This window comes from Heloderma suspectum, chromosome 1, assembly GCF_057233095.1.
Source record: "Heloderma suspectum isolate Gila_16-S chromosome 1, 16-S_ref, whole genome shotgun sequence".
Lineage (NCBI taxonomy): Eukaryota > Metazoa > Chordata > Lepidosauria > Squamata > Helodermatidae > Heloderma > Heloderma suspectum.
The window spans coordinates 418,147,477-418,166,269 of record NC_139458.1 but is presented as its reverse complement, the minus strand read 5'-3'; the positions used below and the strand labels follow the sequence as shown (position 1 = coordinate 418,166,269).

Below are 18,793 nucleotides of genomic sequence, written 5' to 3'. Positions count from 1 at the left end.
ACACTTCGGGGGGATAGAGGGCTGCAGTGGGGAATTTCCCTACCACCATCCTCACACAACACTGGATACCATCCATTGTATTGTGTGTAAATAATTAAGAATTATCTTGATTTGTTTATTACTGGGATTTCTATTGAAGATGGAAAATATACAGACACAGACTCAATTTAGTAATCCTGGCATCTTACTGAAGAGGGTTGAATGATGCTGAATGCAGGCTCATGATTAAGACTGTTTAGTAGAAATGAGAACATCACTCAGCATCCTTTTGAATAAGAGTTAAGTAACTGAAGCAGTTAAGTACTAAGGAGTTGCATCTTCTGAATAAGTCAAGTCATCTAAGCCATTGTTAAGCAATTTGAGCCAAGTCAAGTTACTAAAAAATTAATATTTACACAAGCAGTTAAGAAGTTTCAACTCAAGGAATTTGGACTGTACTTGACAGCATTTATGAGATTACAATGACACAGGAATCACTATAACATCTGGAATGTTTGAATAAACTGCTCAGTGAGAACATGTTTTAATCCCTATGCAGTCTTCCAAAGACAGACAAACACTTCACCAAAACAAGCGCAAGATCAATGAAAGGTGAAAAGGTAAGGCAAAAAAAAAAAACACAAACAGGCAGAACTACAGAGCTTCTAACAAAAGAAACCTACCTGAGACAGGATTTATTTCAAAGAGTCCATAGTAAGCATCTGCTACAAAAAGTGTGTTTTTTGGTCCAACACGGATTCCAAGAGGTCTCCCACATGTGGGTTCATCTTCTCTAGCACCTTTTAAGACACATTTATAGCAGGTTTACAATCAGCAGTTTGTATACAAAGGTTTCTTTTTGCTTCAGAACAATAATCCCCAAAGTCTAGAATGTAATCCATAGAAAGACAAGAGATCAAAGGTAGAGATTTTGAAGCAACAACAGCTTTGCTTTTGTTATTCCAATACCATTTTATTACAGATAAATTCCAAAGAGCTAGTCATATCAGTCCATTGTTTTTATTGCAAAGCTGCATATTTTGATACACAACTTAAAATCTAAAAGATTAATAGCTTTCATGGACTAAAGACTAGTTGTTTTACACTGAATAACGCTGATCTACTACTGTATTTTGATTTGCATGTAAGTTTTGGTACCGTTTTTAAGACAGGTTATTCTTTTCTCATTAAAATGAAGATGCAACAGAACTAGCAGATATTTAAAATGGTCAAGTACACTCACTGGTTGCTCCAAAATGTAAGTAAACGAACAAAAGCAGCTTCAGTGCCAATAATAAAAAAGACATTTTGAAGCCTAGTAGCAGTTCCTTTCTGTTTATTCATATATTTGATTACCTGAAAATGAAATTAACTTAACACCCCTCACAGTCATTTTTTGCCCCATATTTACTGACTTCACAGGGTGCAACACATGAAAAGCATAGACAGTGGCCAGCGCACTCAGTTCATTTTTCTGAAAACGTTTTACTCCCACTCCTCTTCTTTTGAAATAGCAATTCCAGGCAGAACAATGCATAGTTGTCTCTTAACTTACAACAGGCTAGAACCAATCACTCCAGAAATTTGAACCCTGGTACCCTAGAGTCTCTTAAACACCTCAACGTTTGAAAGGAATATCATAAGTGTTAAGTTAGCCCCCCCCACCTGATACCCTCCAGATGTTAGGGATATATGGAAATCCAGATGTTATGGATTTCAGTTCCATCAGCCCCAGCCAGCATAGGCAATCATCAGGAATGCTGTGAGTCATAGTTCAAAGTTTCATCTATTTACCAAGTTAACAGATGAAGCTTTAGAAAAAGGAAAGCTATGCAGGGAAGCTAATTTAGAAGAAATCAGAGGTCAAATGTTGATGTGTTACATGCAATAGTGTAATGCCAGATGCTACAAATGCGCATTAACTCATCCTTCATGTGACATCTCAGATGTCCCTCAGATGTTTCTCTAGTGTTAAAGGCTTTCCTACACCACAAAGCTAAACAAAAGTCAAAGACTACATACTGCGCTGTAATCATATGAGGGGTATGTTATCCTTATTGCACTGAAGTGCTGAATGTGACAGAGAAACTGTATCTTACAGTCAGATGCCATCCTGGACCTTAATAAATGATGCTGTGAAGGGGAGAGAATCTGTTTCCATGGCTGGCCAGAATCATAGAATAGTAGAGTTGGAAGGGGCCTACAAGGCCATCGAGTCCAACCCCCTGCTCAATGCAGGAATCCAAGTCAGAGCATACCTGACAGATGGCTGTCCAGCCTTGTCTTGAACACCTCCAGTGTGGGAGAGCCCACCACCTTCCCAAGGAATTGGTTCCATTGTCGTATTGCTCTAACGGTCAGGACGTTTTTCCTGATGTGCAGCCAGAATCTGGCTTCCTGTCACTTGAGCCCATTATTCCGTGTCCTGCACTCTGGGATGATCAAGGAGAGATCCTGGCCTTCCTCTCTGTGACAACCTTTCAAGTACTTGAAGAGCACTATCAAATCTCCCCTCAGTATTCTCTTCTCAAGGCTAAACATGCCCAGTTCTTTCCGTCTCTCTTCATAGGGCTTTGTTTCCAGTCCCCTGATCATCTTGGTTGCCCTCCTCTGAACCCTCTCCAGTTTGTCTGCATCCTTCTTAAAGTGTGGTGCCCAGAACTGGATACAGTACTACAGATGAGGCCTAATCAGTGCTGAGTAGAGGGGAACTAGTACTTCCCAGGATTTGGAAGCTATACTTCTATTAATGCAGCCCAAAATAGCATTTGCCTTTTTTACAGCCACATCATATTGTTGGCTCATATTCAGCTTGTGATCGACAACAATTCCAAGATCCTTCTTGCTTGTAGTGTTGTTGAGCCACGTATCCCCCATCTTGTAACTGTGCATTTGGTTTCTTTTTCCTAGGTGCAGAACTTGGCATTTATCCCTATTAAATGTCATTCTGTTGTTTTCTGCCCAGCGCTCCAGTCTATCCAGATCACTTTGAATTTTGTTTCTGTCTTCCAAAGTATTAGCTATCCCGCCCAATTTTGTGTCATCTGCAAATTTGATCAGCATTCCCTGCACCTCCTCCTCCAAGTCATTAAAAAATATGTTGAAGAGCACTGGGCCCAGGACTGAGCCCTGCGGTACTCCACTCGTTACGTCTCCCCAGTTTGAGATCGTTCCATTGATAAGCACTCTTTGAGTCCAATTCTGTACCCAACTGTGGATCCACCGGATCGTTGTTTCATCTAGCCCACTTTGAGATAGTTTGCTCATCAGGATATCATGGGGCACTTTGTCGAAAGCTTTGCTGAAGTCGAGGTATATTATGTCTACAGCATTCCCACGGTCCACAAGGGAGGTTACTTGATCAAAAAATGAGATCAGATTCATCTGGCAGGATTTGTTCTTGACAAATGCATGTTGGCTTCAAGTGATCACTGCATTGTTTTCAAGGTGCTTCCAGATGGATTGCTTTATCATCTGCTCCAGAATTTTCTCAGGGATTGATGTCAGACTGGTCTGTACTTCCCAGGTTCCTCCTTTTTACCCTTTTTGAAGATAGGGACAACATTAGCCCTCCTCCAGTCATCTGGCACTTCCCCCGTCCTCCATGATTTCTCAAAGAGAATAGACAGCAGTTCTGAGAGTTCTTCTGCCAGTTCTTTTATTACTCTAGGATGCAGTTCATCTGGCCCTGGAGATTTGAACTCATTCAAAGTAATGAGGTGTTCCTTGACCATATGCCTATCGATCTCAAGCTGCAATCCTGCCCCTTCAGCCTGTACTTCACCTTTGTCAAGGGGGTCATAGACCCTCTTTTGGGAGAAGACTGAGCCAAAGTACGAATTGAGCACCTCTGCCTTTTCTTTGTCCTCTGTTATCATTTTGCCATCCTTATTTAATAACTGAACAACCATTTCTTTCCTCTGCCTTTTACTATGCACATAGCTGAAGAAAGCCTTTTTGTTGTTTTTAGCATCCTTTCTAACCTCAGCTCGTTCTCAGCTTTAGCCTTCCTGACGCCATCCCTGCAATTCTGTGCTACCCGCCTGTACTCTTCCTTTGTTGCTTGGCCTTCTTTCCACTTCCTATATGTGTCCTTTTTTGTTTTCAGGTCATCTCTAAGCTTTTTGTGAAGCCACATTGGCTTCTTCTGTTGTCTTCCACCTTTTCTTCTTGTTGGAATTGTTTGTAATTGTGCCTTGAGAATTTCCTTTTTTAAAAGCTCCCATCCATCTTGGACTCCTTTTCTCGTTAGAGTCGCTTGCCATGGGACCTTACTGATCATTGTTCTGAGTTTATTAAAATCAGCTTTCCCAAAATCTAGGGTACACGTTTGACTACACTCGGCTTTCGCTTCCCTTAGAACCAAGAACGCAAGTGCAACATGGTCGCTTTCCCCCAGAGTTCCTGTAACTGCTACTTTATCCACTAAGTCATCTCTGTTGGTTAGGATCAAGTCAAGGATAGCCGATCGTCTAGTTCCTTCCTCTATTTTCTGTAGGAGGAAGTTATCCGCCACACAAGTCAGGAATTTCCTGAAGGGGCCATGTTTTGCAGAATTTGTCTCCCAACAAATATCGGGGAAATTGAAGTCCCCCATTACTCTTACATCATGCTTCCTTAAAACATTGGCTATTTGCTTTTCAAAAATTTCATCCTCGTCTTCTCCTTGATTGGGTGGCCGATAGTAGACTCCGACCACCTGGTTCCTTTTATTCTTTGCTCCATTTATTTTGATCCAGATGCTCTCGATGGGGCTACCAAGCTCATCCTCCTGTCCTTCTGTGCAGAGATATATATTTTTCACATGCAGTGCAATCCCACCTCCCTTTCTGTTCCCCCTGTTCTTTTTGAACAAGTTATATCCTTCAACTGCTGTATTTCAGTCATGACAGTCATCCCACCAAGTCTCAGTTATACCTATCAAGTCATAATTTCCCTCCTGTATTAAGAGTTCAAGTTCGTTCTGTTTGTTTCCCATACTCTGGGCATTAGTATACAGACATCGAAGACCATGTGCTTCATAGTCTGGCTTTCTTCCTACATGTGTCTGAAGACTATTATTGGGCGCTATTGGAGCTGTTCTCTCTGTTGAACATCAACTAGAATATCAACTAGAGCCAGAGGCAGAAGAATGCAAGAATTTGTAGGCTTTAATTACAATTAGGGTATTATCCTTGCTTAAGACCAGCTGGGATGAGCTGTGAGAAAATTATTTCTTAGAATCATAGAATCATTTCTTTTGAAAAGGGCCAGAATATGGCTTTAGTAGCAGAGAAGCTTGGAGGTGGTGAATTTTTTTGTTCTATCTGTCGTCATGAGTCTGAGAGAGCAGCCATTTGCCACGGCCTTGGTCACTTTCAAGCAAAGAAATTCTCCAGCAATCTGGGCTGCAGCTGAGCCAGATCAGCTCACTAGCAAATGGTTAATGGGACACAAACACTGAAGAACCAGACAGTGAGAATAATTGCTCAGTTAAAACAACAATGGACTAAGGTATAGCTAATGGCCTTTAAACAGAGGTGTTATCAATATGTTCTTATTCCACAGGGAACCTTCAGGCTTGTGGGACTTACTTTGGGGGAGTAGGGGTTACTAGAACCCTACAATCCACCAACCAGAGGTAGGCGCAAAACATAAAACATAGAATTAAAGAATTCTGAGCCCAGGAATTTGTTCTGAATACCAGAACTGAACTGCGTCCTTCCGCATAAATATCTACTTCTGGTTACCGCAATAATGACCAAGGTTTCTTCATTTCAGCAGCTGTAATGGAGGGAGGTGAAGCACTCATTTTGTTATTGCCACTGTTCAATAATTAGGAGTTGGAAATCCTTGCTAATCTACTTCAGCTCACTCAGTGATCTACCAGTAGATCCCAATCTACTTTCTGCCCATCCATGCTATAGAAGAACTTTATGAAATATACCTATTTTTTCCATCTAGAAAAAAATTGTGCACTTTAAAACAAGTTAGCTACTACATATATTGTATACTTAAGACAGTGCAAAGTAGAAGATATACTGCAAGACCTCAACATTGACTAGTTAAGCACTACACAATCAGACAACAGTGTAACCACACCTACAAAATAAGAAGTTTTTACTTACTACAAGGCCCATGGCCAAGTCGGGCTAGTATGTGTATTTCCCCATTTTCAATCTTCAGAATTTTTCCATCAGCAGTACCAGTGAACAGCACATCTAAGAAAGACAAATGCTAAGATGAGCTACATAACCATTGTGACATAAAAGAGCTTCATAAGAATTCAAGATATTAAAAGTATCGACTTTTAACTCTTGAAGTTTAAATATATTACATTAAAATCAGCCTCTGATGTCCATACTAGCAGATGACCATTGGTCAAAGCCACACTGACACTCTCCAGCATGCACAACCCACATAAGAAGATTACCAGCACACAAGCTTCTGTAGAAATAAGGTAGATCCTTTCTAAGAGAGACTACTTGTTCATTTTGACTTCCTTTGTAGTAGGTGGGATTATTTGAAGTAGGCATCATGAATTTTGAATGGATTTATCTCAGTGACTGTAAAGCAGGGATGCAGAACTTCTTTTACCTCAAGGGCCAAATTCTGTTTTGGAGAAACTCAGGGGCCACATTCAGGGGTGGGCAGGGCTGAAGGCAAAAGAGACAGGGCCAAAAATATCAGCATATTTTAGCTTAAAGTTCTTACTGCCAGTCATTAAATTTAGGATCATAACTTTTAAAATGGGGAAAAACCACACAAAAGCCAGAAAACCAGCAAACATTCAGTGGTTGGGGGAGAGGGGGTGTGGTCAAAAGAGGGGGTGTGGCCATCCAGGGAACCCTAGATGACTGGCTTGAGACCTGGGCCTAAGGTTCTGCAGCCCTGCTGTAAAGAAACTATAACAGGAATTAGCCATCAGTGGATTTTGTAGTGGTGGTGAGTACTACTCACCAATACGGTCTACCTGGAAGGTATTGTCCATTTTCATCGAGCATAATCTGATCAAAGAGACACTTTTTCATTTTACTGTGTTTCCCATTCATCAGTCTTTAAGGTGCCACTACACTCCTTGTTGCCATTAATTAGAATTATCTCAGACTGACCAGACTTCCAGTGGCATTTAATTGTAACATTAACCATGTGTGCATTCTGATTATTTTCTCATTTCTATATTACGATGTTTCAGTAATGTTCTGTTTGCTTATATAGTGTGTGTCTTTTTGGAACTGATATGCTTGCTTTATCATTTTGATTATGAATCGCGAACATATTATGTTGTCTATGAATCTGTTGTGGTTGTTACTGTTTGCTTCCTAGAACATATAACAGCCACACTGCTGGATCAGATTCAAGGTCATTCTAGACCAGCATCTTGTTTCTCACAGCGGCCAACCAGGCACTTACAAGAACCCCACAAGCTGGAAATGAGGGCAACAGCTCTTTCCCATTGCTTTTCCTAATCAACTGGTATTTTGCCTCTGCCTCTCATACTTCTGCTTTGGGTTCATCAACTGCAACAGATAACCAGCCACTCTACATGCCAGTACTACAGAGCAGTAAAGGCATCTGGGACACAGGGAGGAAGTGGGCGAAGGAGGAGGGCATGAGTCAAGTAGGGAGCTCCAAAAGGATCTCTCCAAACTGGGAGAATGGGCATCTAAATGGCAAATGCGGTTCAATGTAAGCAAGTGTAAAGTGATGCACTTTGGGGCAAAAAATCTCAACTTCAAGTATAGCCTGATGGGATCTGAGCTGACCAACCAAGAAAGAGATCTTGGGGTTGTGGTGGACAGCTCGATAAAAATGTCAACCCAGTGTGCAGCTGCTGTAGAAAAAAAGGCAAACTCCATGTTAGGCATAATCAGAAAAGGAATTGAGAATAAAACTGATAATATCATATACTGCCTTTATAAAAGTCTATGGTGTGACCACACTTACAATACTGTGTACAGTTCTGGTCACCATACCTAAAAAAGCATATTGTAGAGCTGGAAAAAGTGCAGAAAAGTGCAGCTGAAATGATCAAGGGGCTGGAGCAACCTCCTTATGAGGGAAGGTTACAACAGCTGGGATTGTTTAGTTTGGAAAAAAGGAGGGTAAGGGGAGACATCATAGAGGTGTAGAAAATTACGCATGGTGTGGAGAATGTGGATAGGGAGACATTTTTCTCCCTCTCTCAAAATACTAGAACCCGGGGTCATCCCAGGAAGCTGACTGGTGGGAGATTCAGGACAGAAGAAAGTACTTCTTTACACAGAGCACAGTTAAACTATGGAACTCGCTACCACAGGAAGTTGTGATGGCCACCAATTTGGATGGCTTTAAAAGGGGGTTGGACAAATTCTTGGAGGAAAGGGCTATCAATGGCTACTAGTCCTGATGGCTATGTGCCACCTCCAGTACCAGAGGCAGTGAGCCTATGTACACCAGTTGCTGGGGAACATGGGCGGGAGGCTACTGTTGTGCTCGTGTCCTGTTTGTGGGTTCCTGGTCGACAACTGGCTGGCCACTGTGTGAAGAGAATGCTGGACTAGATGGACCCTTGGTCTGATCCAGCAGGGCTCTTCCAGGTTCAATTCCTGCCATCTCCAGTTAAAGACAGCCAGTAGGGTTCAGAAAGATCTCCGACCAAGACCATGGAGACCCAACATAGGCAGGCAACATAGACAGTATGTCTAACTCAGAATACAGCAATTTCCCATTTTCATAAGTCAATGGCAAATTTCCTCCCTACTGATCTTAAACTAGAATTCTCTCTCCGCATAATTTTTTTAATGAGGTAATTTCTGAGATGAAAAGGAGAGGAGGGAAAGCAGGTTTTGAAAGCCTCTCACTCACTCCTGCAATGGGAGCCCAACTCATAATATGAGAAAATCCAACACTCCCATCTAAGAACTGACAGAAAGTTGACAGAAAGAGAGAAAAAAGGCCTATGCTCCCAAAGAAACAGGGAGCAAACAATTAACCCTGCTCTTCTGCAGGAGGCAGAGCCAGGACTGAGAGGGGGTTCCTCCCCTTCCTGTGGGACACAACATTGATGTGATTGGCCCTGCCTTCTACAGAAGTGGGAGTCAACTCTTTCCTCCCTGCTCCACTCCCTTGCTGACAGAGAACCAGAAGGTTGCTTTGGGTACTGAAAGCCTCATGTTTGATTAAAGAGCTAAGTGTTAAGAGGCAAATGCAGAGCTCTTCCTAGTTTAGCATGCAGAAGTTATTTCTGGGAAGGAACTATTAAGCAAGCACTTTAATTCCCAATGTGCTTACCACCAATATTTGCAATAGATTCTGGTCCAACAAGTTGGTTTTCAAATAGCCTTTCCGCTTGTCGGAGCTTAAAATTTGGCTCTAATGTACCGGTGAGAAGAGGAGGTTCTTTGAAGCTAGAAAAAAAAGAGGCAATTTCATCAGAGTGCGTTCAGAGTAGAGCACTCTTGAGCAACTTAGAACAGTTTACCAACTGGCAAGTGTCAGACATGCTTTCAAAACAGCATAGTTCGTTTTCCTACATGCCAACTGTTTATCTAATACCTTTAATATGCAGCAATAGCCTGCATCATCTTAGGAATAAAGTGTATTAAGTGGACTAGCAGCTTGAAACAAGTTTGCACAGTAGGTTCCATAGCTGTTAAGAATTAAAATAATGGTTCCATGTTAATTTCATGTTGTTTCTGGTGAATGGAAACTGTTTCAGTTAACAGACACAGACCACTTCTACAAATCATCACCACATAGGCCAATTGTGCCATGTTTCACTACAGACCCTTGAAGGGCAATGCTGGTACGTTAGCCACCTTGCTAACCTCATTATTAATCCAACATGTTCTGCATGCCAGTTTGTCATGTTGTGTGAACCCGGGGACTGTGGGTTATGCAACGGTTAAACAACCCAACAACAGACCATGGGTTATGCGAGGATTAAAACAACCTTGCATAACCCACTCAGGTTCGCATGACACAAGCCAGGCACTATTCAACATATTCAAAATGGCTGCCAACATGCTCAACAAATCATAGTGGCCTGTTCGATCATGCGAACCAGCCCATTATGAAGGGAGTATTGGAAGAAATCCCACTCTTTTTGTACCTCTTTTTACTCTACAGTTTCCTCTTCTTTCAGTTTGGCAACATATGCACAAGTAGCAATGCTGGAATTGCAATATTACCATCTGGGCATATTCACAATATTGCTATTGCAGTTCCATATTCACAATATAGTTCCATATTCACAATATTGTTACTGCTTTTCTGAAACAGTGTTCCAGTCCCAATTTAATACCTCTTTTAGAATACCTTGTTTAAAGTGCTTCTAAAAGAAGCTTGCTTTTTATGTAGTACCTTACAGAATCAGACCATCTCAAAACAAATACGGTGATTACTTTGACCAATTAAAATGCAATCATCAAGAGAACTGATCATACTAGCAGGTAGGTCAACAACACTACCCAGCAGCTTAGGATAAAAAGGAAATCTCTTACCTAGATGAAATGGAATACTTAGGGAGCTTAAGATAGGAGAATGTGTTAATCTTGCAATGGATATTGTTGGCTGTGGACAGCTTCCCTGTTTTAGATTTGCTTTATAGTATTTCATTCTGTCCTTTGCCATAAGGATAATGTAAGTTAAGCTAAATGGACTAAAGTGAATACAGTGTGGAAGGTTGTATGAACTAGAGGAATCTAAAGTCACACAAAAAACTGGGTAGAGATCACAAGAGGTTAAATACTTGTTAATTACTGCCTTTACATGTCAAAAGAGAACTCCTTACAAGTGTGCTTGCATGTATGTTTCATCAGCATTGTCACCAATGAAAACCTGTGCACTGGTGAACTCGTGAGCCACAACTTTACAGGAATCCAGTGTGAGGTCATGTGATAGTTTGAGCAAGTTGCATGCAATTAGGTATAGGAGGCTAAAAACTGCCCGGATTTCTGGGGACTTCTGAGGCCTGTGGATATGACTAGTTGGGCAACTTTGTTATGCTAAGCAAACTTCTGTGTGTCAGGGCCCAACTTCGGCACTGCAGTGGGCCTTGTAGGTTATAGCCAGGATTTGATTAGAAGTAGCCTCTGGAATGTCAGAATCCGCGTGAGCTTATCTCTGTCAGTGTTCTCAGAGCAGAGCCCAGGGGAGCTACCTGACTCCCTGTCCAGCTGCTGGTTTGGCCTTGGCAGGCAGGGAGGCTGGAAGCTGTCCGTGAGAACCTAACAGAAGTGGGGTGGGGTCTGCGGAAGGGTTGCCCAGATTGAAGCATCAATAGTGGAGGGCTGAGCAGTGATGCCATGTTTAGACAGGGGCCTTGCTGAAAGGCTAAAGGCCCTTGTCTGTCAAGTGATCCAGAGGGGGTGTCTTCCAGTCTAGCCTTCCCTTTTAGGCTGATGCAAAGGCAGAGCCTTTGCTAGGGACATTTCATCTTCATTGCCCGAAGCCTTCTCTGTTTGGATCCATCATTGTCTGGGCTTTTGGAGGCACTCTGCACATGGACTCTCCTCTAATTGGAACTTTGGATTGCTAAAGTCTTGCCATGAAAAGTACTGTGAGGCTTTTCATAGACTTCAGTGCTTCTCATTTGCTGTGGATTGTGTGTCTTTGTCGTCAGCTCAGCATACTGGCAGGCTGGGTTTGATCTATGACTTTTGGGCTTTTATCTGCCTGGATGCATGCAGTGTGGAGTTACCAATGTGAAAGGGTGGCATGGAACTCCTTGCGTGTCTGGGTTTACCCTTCCCTTGATCTTGATAGGCCTCAACCATGTAGCCTGGAGTTATCAACAAAAGATTCAAAGCCGGACTCTCTGTGGGTGTGGTTTTGTTTAGGCCTTTCAAGATCTTTTGTTGATAACTCCAGGCTACATGGTCGAGGCCTATCAAGATGAAGGGAAGGGTAAACCTTCAGCTATTGGGCTGTATATGAGCTTCAACTACTGGGTGGTATAGAAACAAAATAAATAAACAAACCCAGAACAGTGACATAAGTCTTGTTCACAGCAGATGGGAAGGTTCATATAGGAGAAAACATTCCCTAAGCTATTCTAGGCCCAAGCCACTTAGGGCTTTGAAGATCAAGACCAGCATTTTGACTAGTGCCCAGAAGTACAATGGCAACTAGTGCAATCAAGCACACATTTGTACAATGGGTTTTCTACACTGAATACCTGCTCTCTACAGCAAGAGACGAAATCTTAATACTAAAAAACCCACACCATGATGATCAATTAAACACTTGAATTCATAAGCTATGTGCTAAGTTTTGGTGTCATACATGGTTAACTACTCACCTAATAGGCTGAGGGTCTATTGGACAATCCAGAAGCATTATAGCTCCCAACAAAGGAATAATTAGTGATATAGCCAGAGTCATGAAAGTCACACGAAATACTTTGTTGCTGTAAGTGCTGCAACAAAAATACAAAACAGAAATTAGAATCTTAATGTATAAGTAACTGCAGATCTGCCCAAATATGCTAATTAGAATAAAACTGCATCAGTTTCAGGCCATGGTTATAGTATTTTGTGAACATGTGGGTTCTCTGTACAAATATGCATTAGAAATGCATCTATGTATGCCTTTGTTTTTCCATAAGCCTAAAATATGAACTCAAAATATGGTATTCCACTAATCTGAGGGGAATTCGTCAAATAAGACATTCAGTTCCAAAACTCCATTTTCAAACTAAGTACCGTTTGTCAATAAACATAGAGCTGAGCAACACATTGGCTGCATTTCCATATAACGCTTATGCCATAGTTAATGTTAACCATGATATGTTGCTTTAGCCATGAATTGTCTTGCAAATGAGCAAACTGTAGATTGTTTTCCTTATTTCTGGTCTGTTTCTCTCCCACCTATTTTGACAAACTTCAGAGCTGTTTCATTTTTAGGCTGCTCTTACGGTATCAAGGCAGACAGCAGCACAAACAAGCCAGGGATAAGCTGTGGTTCTAGGTTCAAACATAACAAGCCATGGTTTATACAAGCCTGACTTTGTAAGCCAACAACAAAGGGTTCTATTTGTGGTTTATAGCTGGTTAACAAACAATGGTTTGTTTGAGGAGATAAACCACACCATGGTTTAGCATTATTTGTAAATCAGGCCATTCAGAAAATCATATGGTACAGCCCAATTGTACCACTTCAAAGTGTAGGTGGAGGATTGCATATTCAAATGCATCCCCCATATAGAACTTCTTACATATAGAAACTCCTATAACCTGGGAGATTCTAGTCTACCCTTCTCTCAACTTGTTAGCTTTCCACACAAGGATATTTATTTTTATGTGGGGAAGTTTGTAATTATAACCACTATCCTACCTGCATTCTTTAGCGGTACAGTCCCATCTAGCATGTGGTCCTGCTTAATATGAAGATCAACTCTAAATCTTTTATGTCAAGTAAGGAGATAGATAGATAAATAAATAAAATTGCTACGTTGCAACAACAGCAACAAAACTATCTACTAATCTCCCAGTATTAAATCTCCTTCGATTTTGGTGGACACATTCACACCCAATCATTAACAGAATTCCAAACATTTTTTTAAGGATCGCTTTGCCTTTAACAACCACATGAGAAATAAATATTCGCAAAGTGGAGAGACCACCCAGCTGTGAGCCCTGCAGGACCTGGACCCTGCTTCTTTGCCTGGCTCTTTCCACCTGGCCTGGGAGGGCAGGGCTCCAACCTGGCTCTGGCTACAAAGGCTCTCCTGCTGCTGGAGGGGCCAGAGACCACCCAGCTGTGAGCCCTGCAGGACTTGGACGCTGTTTCTCTGCCTGGCTCTTTCCACCTGGCCTGGGAGGGCAGGGCCCCGGCCTGGCTCCAGCTACAAAGGCTCTCCTGCTGCTGGAGGGGCCAGAGACCACCCAGCTGTGAGCCCTGCAGGACCTGGACCCTGCTTCTCTGCCTAGCTCGTTCCACCTGGCCTGGGAGGGAAGGGCCCCAACCTGGCTCCAGCTACAAAGGCTGCCTACTGCTGGAAGTGCCAGGAACCACCTAGTTGTGAGTGATTCAGGAGCTGGACCCTGTTCCTTTGTCTGGCTTTTTGGTGGCCTGGGTATGTGCCTGAGAGGAAGGATATTGGGCCAATTGAGGGGACCTGGGGGGGTGCCAATCAGTGTAGTTTTGTTGATTTTTGTTTAACTGTTGGAGGGGGGTGGGTTTTGGGAGGGGTTGTTGTGTTTTTAGGGGTGGGTAGCCTGTCTGATAGGCGGAAGCAAGGGGGTATGTGTCCACCTGACGGAGGCAGTGGGGGGAGTGTTGGGGGCCAGACTATACAGAGGCATACAGAGGCTGGGCAGCAGGCGCTGGCGGAGTGCTAGGGGCAGGCCATGCCAGGTAAGGGGAATAAGGGAGAGATGTGTAATATCTGCCCCCTGTTCCGGGCCTGTCCAGAACCAAAGGATGGTGGAGGAGACGTGACTCCATCTTCTGGCCTTCGTTTGCTGCTCTGCAATGCCAGGTCTGTTACCCAGAAAACATCTCTCATCCATGACATGATCCTGGATGAGGGTGCAGACCTGGCATGTATTACGGAGACCTGGCTGGTTGAGGCCGCTGCTCCAACTTTGGCAGCCATGTGCCCGGCCAGATTTTCGTATGCACAGCAGCCGAGGGCTGGGGATCGGGGAGAGGGAGTGGCTGTTATGTACCAGCAGTCCTTGGTCTTCACCAGACCCCCTCTCCGGGAGACCAAGGTTGCTGAGTGCATATACTGGAGGTTGGGCCCGAAGGGCAGTCTGGGGATTCTGCTCACTTACTGTCCAACCCGCTGCACAACTGACTCCCTGGCCGAGGTGCTTGAGGTGATCTCTGGTGAGCATGTGCAGTCTCCTAATTTATTGGTGTTGGGGGACTTCAATGTACATTCAGAGGCCGTTCTCACAGGGGCACCTTGGAACTTCGTGGAGACCATGGCTTCCTGGGAGCTGTACCGTACTCTAACTGGGCCCACCATGTAGCTGGTCATGCACTAGACCTTGTGTTTGTTTCTGGAGAAGCAAGGAGTAATCTGGAAGTCAGGGATATATCCACCACCCCCTTGTCATGGTCAGATCACTATCTGGTGACGTTGGACTTCTCAGTTCCACAACCCCGCCGCAGGGGTGGTCCTATTAAAATGGTCCTATTAAAATGGTCCACCCGGGGCGTCTTATGGATCCAAATGGATACCTGAATGCGCTTGAGGATTCTCTGGAGCACGCAAATGGCCACTCAGTCAAGACCGTGGTGGGTGGCTGGAATGCTGCAATCACTGGGGCATTAGATCAGGTGGCTCCGAAACGCCCTCTCCCCTTGAACAGGGTGCAAACTGCACCATGGTTCAATCTGCGGTTACAAGCCCTGAAAGAGGAGGTGAGACAGCTAGAGCGCCGGTGGTGGAAGTCTCGCCCTGAAGACAATCGGACACGGGCTAGAGCTGTATCTTCAGCTTATCACATGGCGATGAAGGCAGCAAAAAAGGAATACTATGCTGCCTCTATCGTGTCCGCAGACTGCTGTCCCAGGAAGCTGTTCCAAGAGGTCCGGAGCCTGGTCAGTCCAGTTGCTCCGGAACCGCTGGAGCATTCTAAGGACTCCTGTGAGGCCTTGGCAAGGCACTTTGCAGATAAAATTGATCAGACCAGGAGTGTTATTCTGTGCGCCGTGGATACAGTTAGCGAGCGAGAGGCGGCCTGTGGCAAACCGGTTTTGTGGGATCAGTTCCAGCTTCTTCCTTCTGATGAAGTGGACAAGGTGCTTTCATCTGTAAAGCCGACCACCTGTTTACTTGATCGTTGCCCATCTTGGCTCATTATGAGCTGCAGAGAGAGATTGGGTGAAGGGATCAGGGAGGTGGTGAATGCCTCCCTTGAGGGGGGAGTGATGCCATCAGCCCTCAAGGAGGCAGTGATAAGACCTTTCTTAAAGAAGCCCTCCTTGGATCCACAAGTTTTGAACAACTTTCACCCAGTCTCAAATCTGCTATTTGGGGGCAAGATCGTTGAGCTGGTGGTGGCGATGCAGTTGAAGGCACACCTGGAAGAAGCCGATTATCTAGATCCATTTCAATCGGGCTTCAGGCCTGGGCATGGGACAGAAACAGCCTTGGTCACTGGTGGATGATATGTGAAGGTCTTTGAATAGGGGTGAATGCTCCTTCCTTGTTCTCCTCGACCTCTCAGCAGCATTTGATACCGTTTACCACGGTATCCTCCTGGACCGCCTGGAGAGGATGGGCATTGGAGACATCGTATTATGGTGGTTCCAGCCCTTCCTCTCTGGCAGGCACCAGAGGGTAGCACTGGGAGAGGAGGTGTCAGACCCATGGCCGCTCATGTGTGGGGTGCCACAGGGTTCCATCCTCTCCGCGGTGCTATTTAAGATCTATGCTATTTAAGATCTAAGCCGCTGGGGGCTATCATCAGGAGGTTTGGGGTGTGGTGTCATCAATATGCGGATGACACGCAGCTCTTCCTCTCATTCAAATCTTCACCAAGGTTGGCTGTAGAATCCCTGTCTAAATGTCTGGAGATGGTGAGTGGCTGGATGGGGAGGAATAAGCTGAAGCTGAACCCTGACAAGACTGAGGTACTTTTGGTGGAATGTTGGTTGGGGGATGTTGACCTGGTGTTGAATGGGGTATGGCTACCCTTGAAAGACCAGGTCCGCAGGCTGGGGGTCATTTTAGACTCCCAGCTGTCCATGGAAGCTCAGGTGTCAGCCGTGAGCCGGACAGCATTGTATCAACTCCATCTGATATGGCAGCTGCGCCCCTTTCTTCCCGACCATCTGCTCCCATCGGTAGTACATGCCCTGGTCTCCTCTCGTCTAGACTACTGTAATGCGTTCTATGTGGGGTTACCCTTGAAGATGGTTTGGAAGCTGCAGCTGGTGCAGAACGCAGTGGCTCGCCTGATTAAAGGCAGCCGCTGGCGTGATCACATAACTCCGGTGCTGAAGGTGTTGCATTGGTTACCAGTTGTTTTCCGGGCCAAATTCAAGGTGTTGGTTTTGACCTTTAAAGCCTTATATGGTTCTGGCCCAGCCTATCTCAAGGAGCGCTTCTAGCAACACCAGACAGGCCGCTCAACAAGATCAGCCTCGGATGGCCTTCTCTCTGTCCCATCAGCCAGGACAGCTAGGCTGGTGATGAGGGAGAGGGCCTTCTCTGTGGTGGCCCCCACACTGTGGAACTCCCTCCCTAGGGAACTCCGCCATGCCCCCTCTTTAATGAGCTTCCGCCGCACATTAAAAACGTGGTTGTTCAGGCAGACATTCGGGGTGGGTTAGGGTATTATTAAATGTTTAATGTGTAATTTTACTGTTTTAAACTGTACTGTTATACATCGCCCAGAGTGGCCGGGTAACTAGCCAGATGGGCTATTAAGAAATTTAATAAATAAATAAAATAAATTTTGCCCAGCATGGGGAAAGCCTCACCACCTGCTGAATTTGTTTGTAATGCAGCTGTTCATAGAAAAACAGCCCTACCATTAAAAGAGTTGCTATGTCTACTCAAGGTATGAGACAAGATGCACTAGCAGGGGTCCACAAAGTTTGGCTTGGCTTATCAGCCAACCATTATTTGTCATTGTCACTGACTTGAATACTGTGGCATGTGCCAAGAACTCAGGCAAAAGGAAGTGTTTTCTCTGTCCTCATTCATCTTCTACAGAAAGCACAAGCAATTCCTGCAAAAAGCTCATCCAGGAGAAAGGGCGGGTGACCACCCCTTCATTCTCTTGTTGTTGTTGTTGTTCAGTCATTAAGTCGTGTCCGACTCTTCGTGACCCCATGGACCATAGCATGCCAGGCCTTCCTGTCCTCCGCTCTCTCCTGGAGCGTGCTCAAGTCCATATTCATTGCATTGGTGATGCTATCTAGCCATCTCATCCTCTGCCATCCCTTTCTCCTTTTGCCTTCAGTCTTTCCCAGCATCAGGGTCTTTTCCAAGGAGTTTTCTCTTCGCATCAGGTGGCCAAAATATTTGAGCTTCAGCTTCAGTATCTGTTCTTCCAATAAGCAGTCAGGGTTGATTTCCTTTAGGATGGACTGATTTGACCTGAAGGGGTCATTCTCTCTAGTTTTCTATAATTACAGAAAGGGTAAATGTTTTTTCTGCCTTCACTTTGCCGCCACCACCAACACACAAAGATTCCCTCTCCATAAACTTCAGAGGAGAGGACATCTTTGTTCAGGGCAAGTGAGTGGATTTAGGAACACCAGACATTATGCATCACTCAAACTTTCAATTTATGTGGTTGAGGTACTATCCACAGATGTATCAATCCCACAGTTTCAATCCAAACTTCTTTTTAGTTCTTAATCTCTTTTCAAGGGTAAGCAAGTTAGAGAAACAGAACCGTGGATGTCCTGTGGATGACGCCAGCTTAAATCTTGCTTTCCCAGGGCAAAGGCTGCATTTCTGACCCTTAGCAAGCTTTAATTACCAACAATGATTGGTAAAAGGAAAAAGAGGCAAAGGCATAAATCCTACTTGAAATCTCATCTTCTATGCCATTTAACATTCAATGATGACTTTAATGCTAGCCAATATTACAGTGGCATTATAGAGGTTTCTTCAGCACTCTTCTTCAGAGACATTTCCATACATACTGTTTGGGCTAGGAAGATAATCAGGTAGATTTGGGGAAGCACCATCTCAGCCTGGCCTCCCTCAGTTTTGTGGATTATCAAGACTATCCTATAGACTAACTATAGATTATCAAAACTATTATGCCACTTTTGTGGCTCTTTGTCTCACTGATAATGAAGCTGCGGCTGTTGAAGCAAGACACTGTAAAGAGTTGTATCATCTTGTGCTTTGTGTCTGGAGATCAGATGAGTAGGT

The 18,793-nt window shown here is 44.1% G+C and overlaps 1 protein-coding gene across 2 annotated transcripts in view; it reads right to left on the bottom strand.

Moving 5' to 3' along the window:
- The window catches only part of APMAP (adipocyte plasma membrane associated protein), a 36,345-nt gene that overhangs the window by 12,773 nt on the left and 4,779 nt on the right, over positions 1 to 18,793 (bottom strand). For both annotated transcript variants that reach the window (XM_084829185.1, XM_084829186.1), the window contains exons 2-5: positions 12,242 to 12,358; positions 9,232 to 9,347; positions 6,087 to 6,179; positions 663 to 779 (exon numbers count right to left, since the gene is read on the bottom strand). In XM_084829185.1, coding sequence (XP_084685311.1) covers positions 663 to 779; positions 6,087 to 6,179; positions 9,232 to 9,347; positions 12,242 to 12,358 — 443 coding nt within the window. The remainder of the gene's footprint in view (positions 1 to 662; positions 780 to 6,086; positions 6,180 to 9,231; positions 9,348 to 12,241; positions 12,359 to 18,793) is intronic.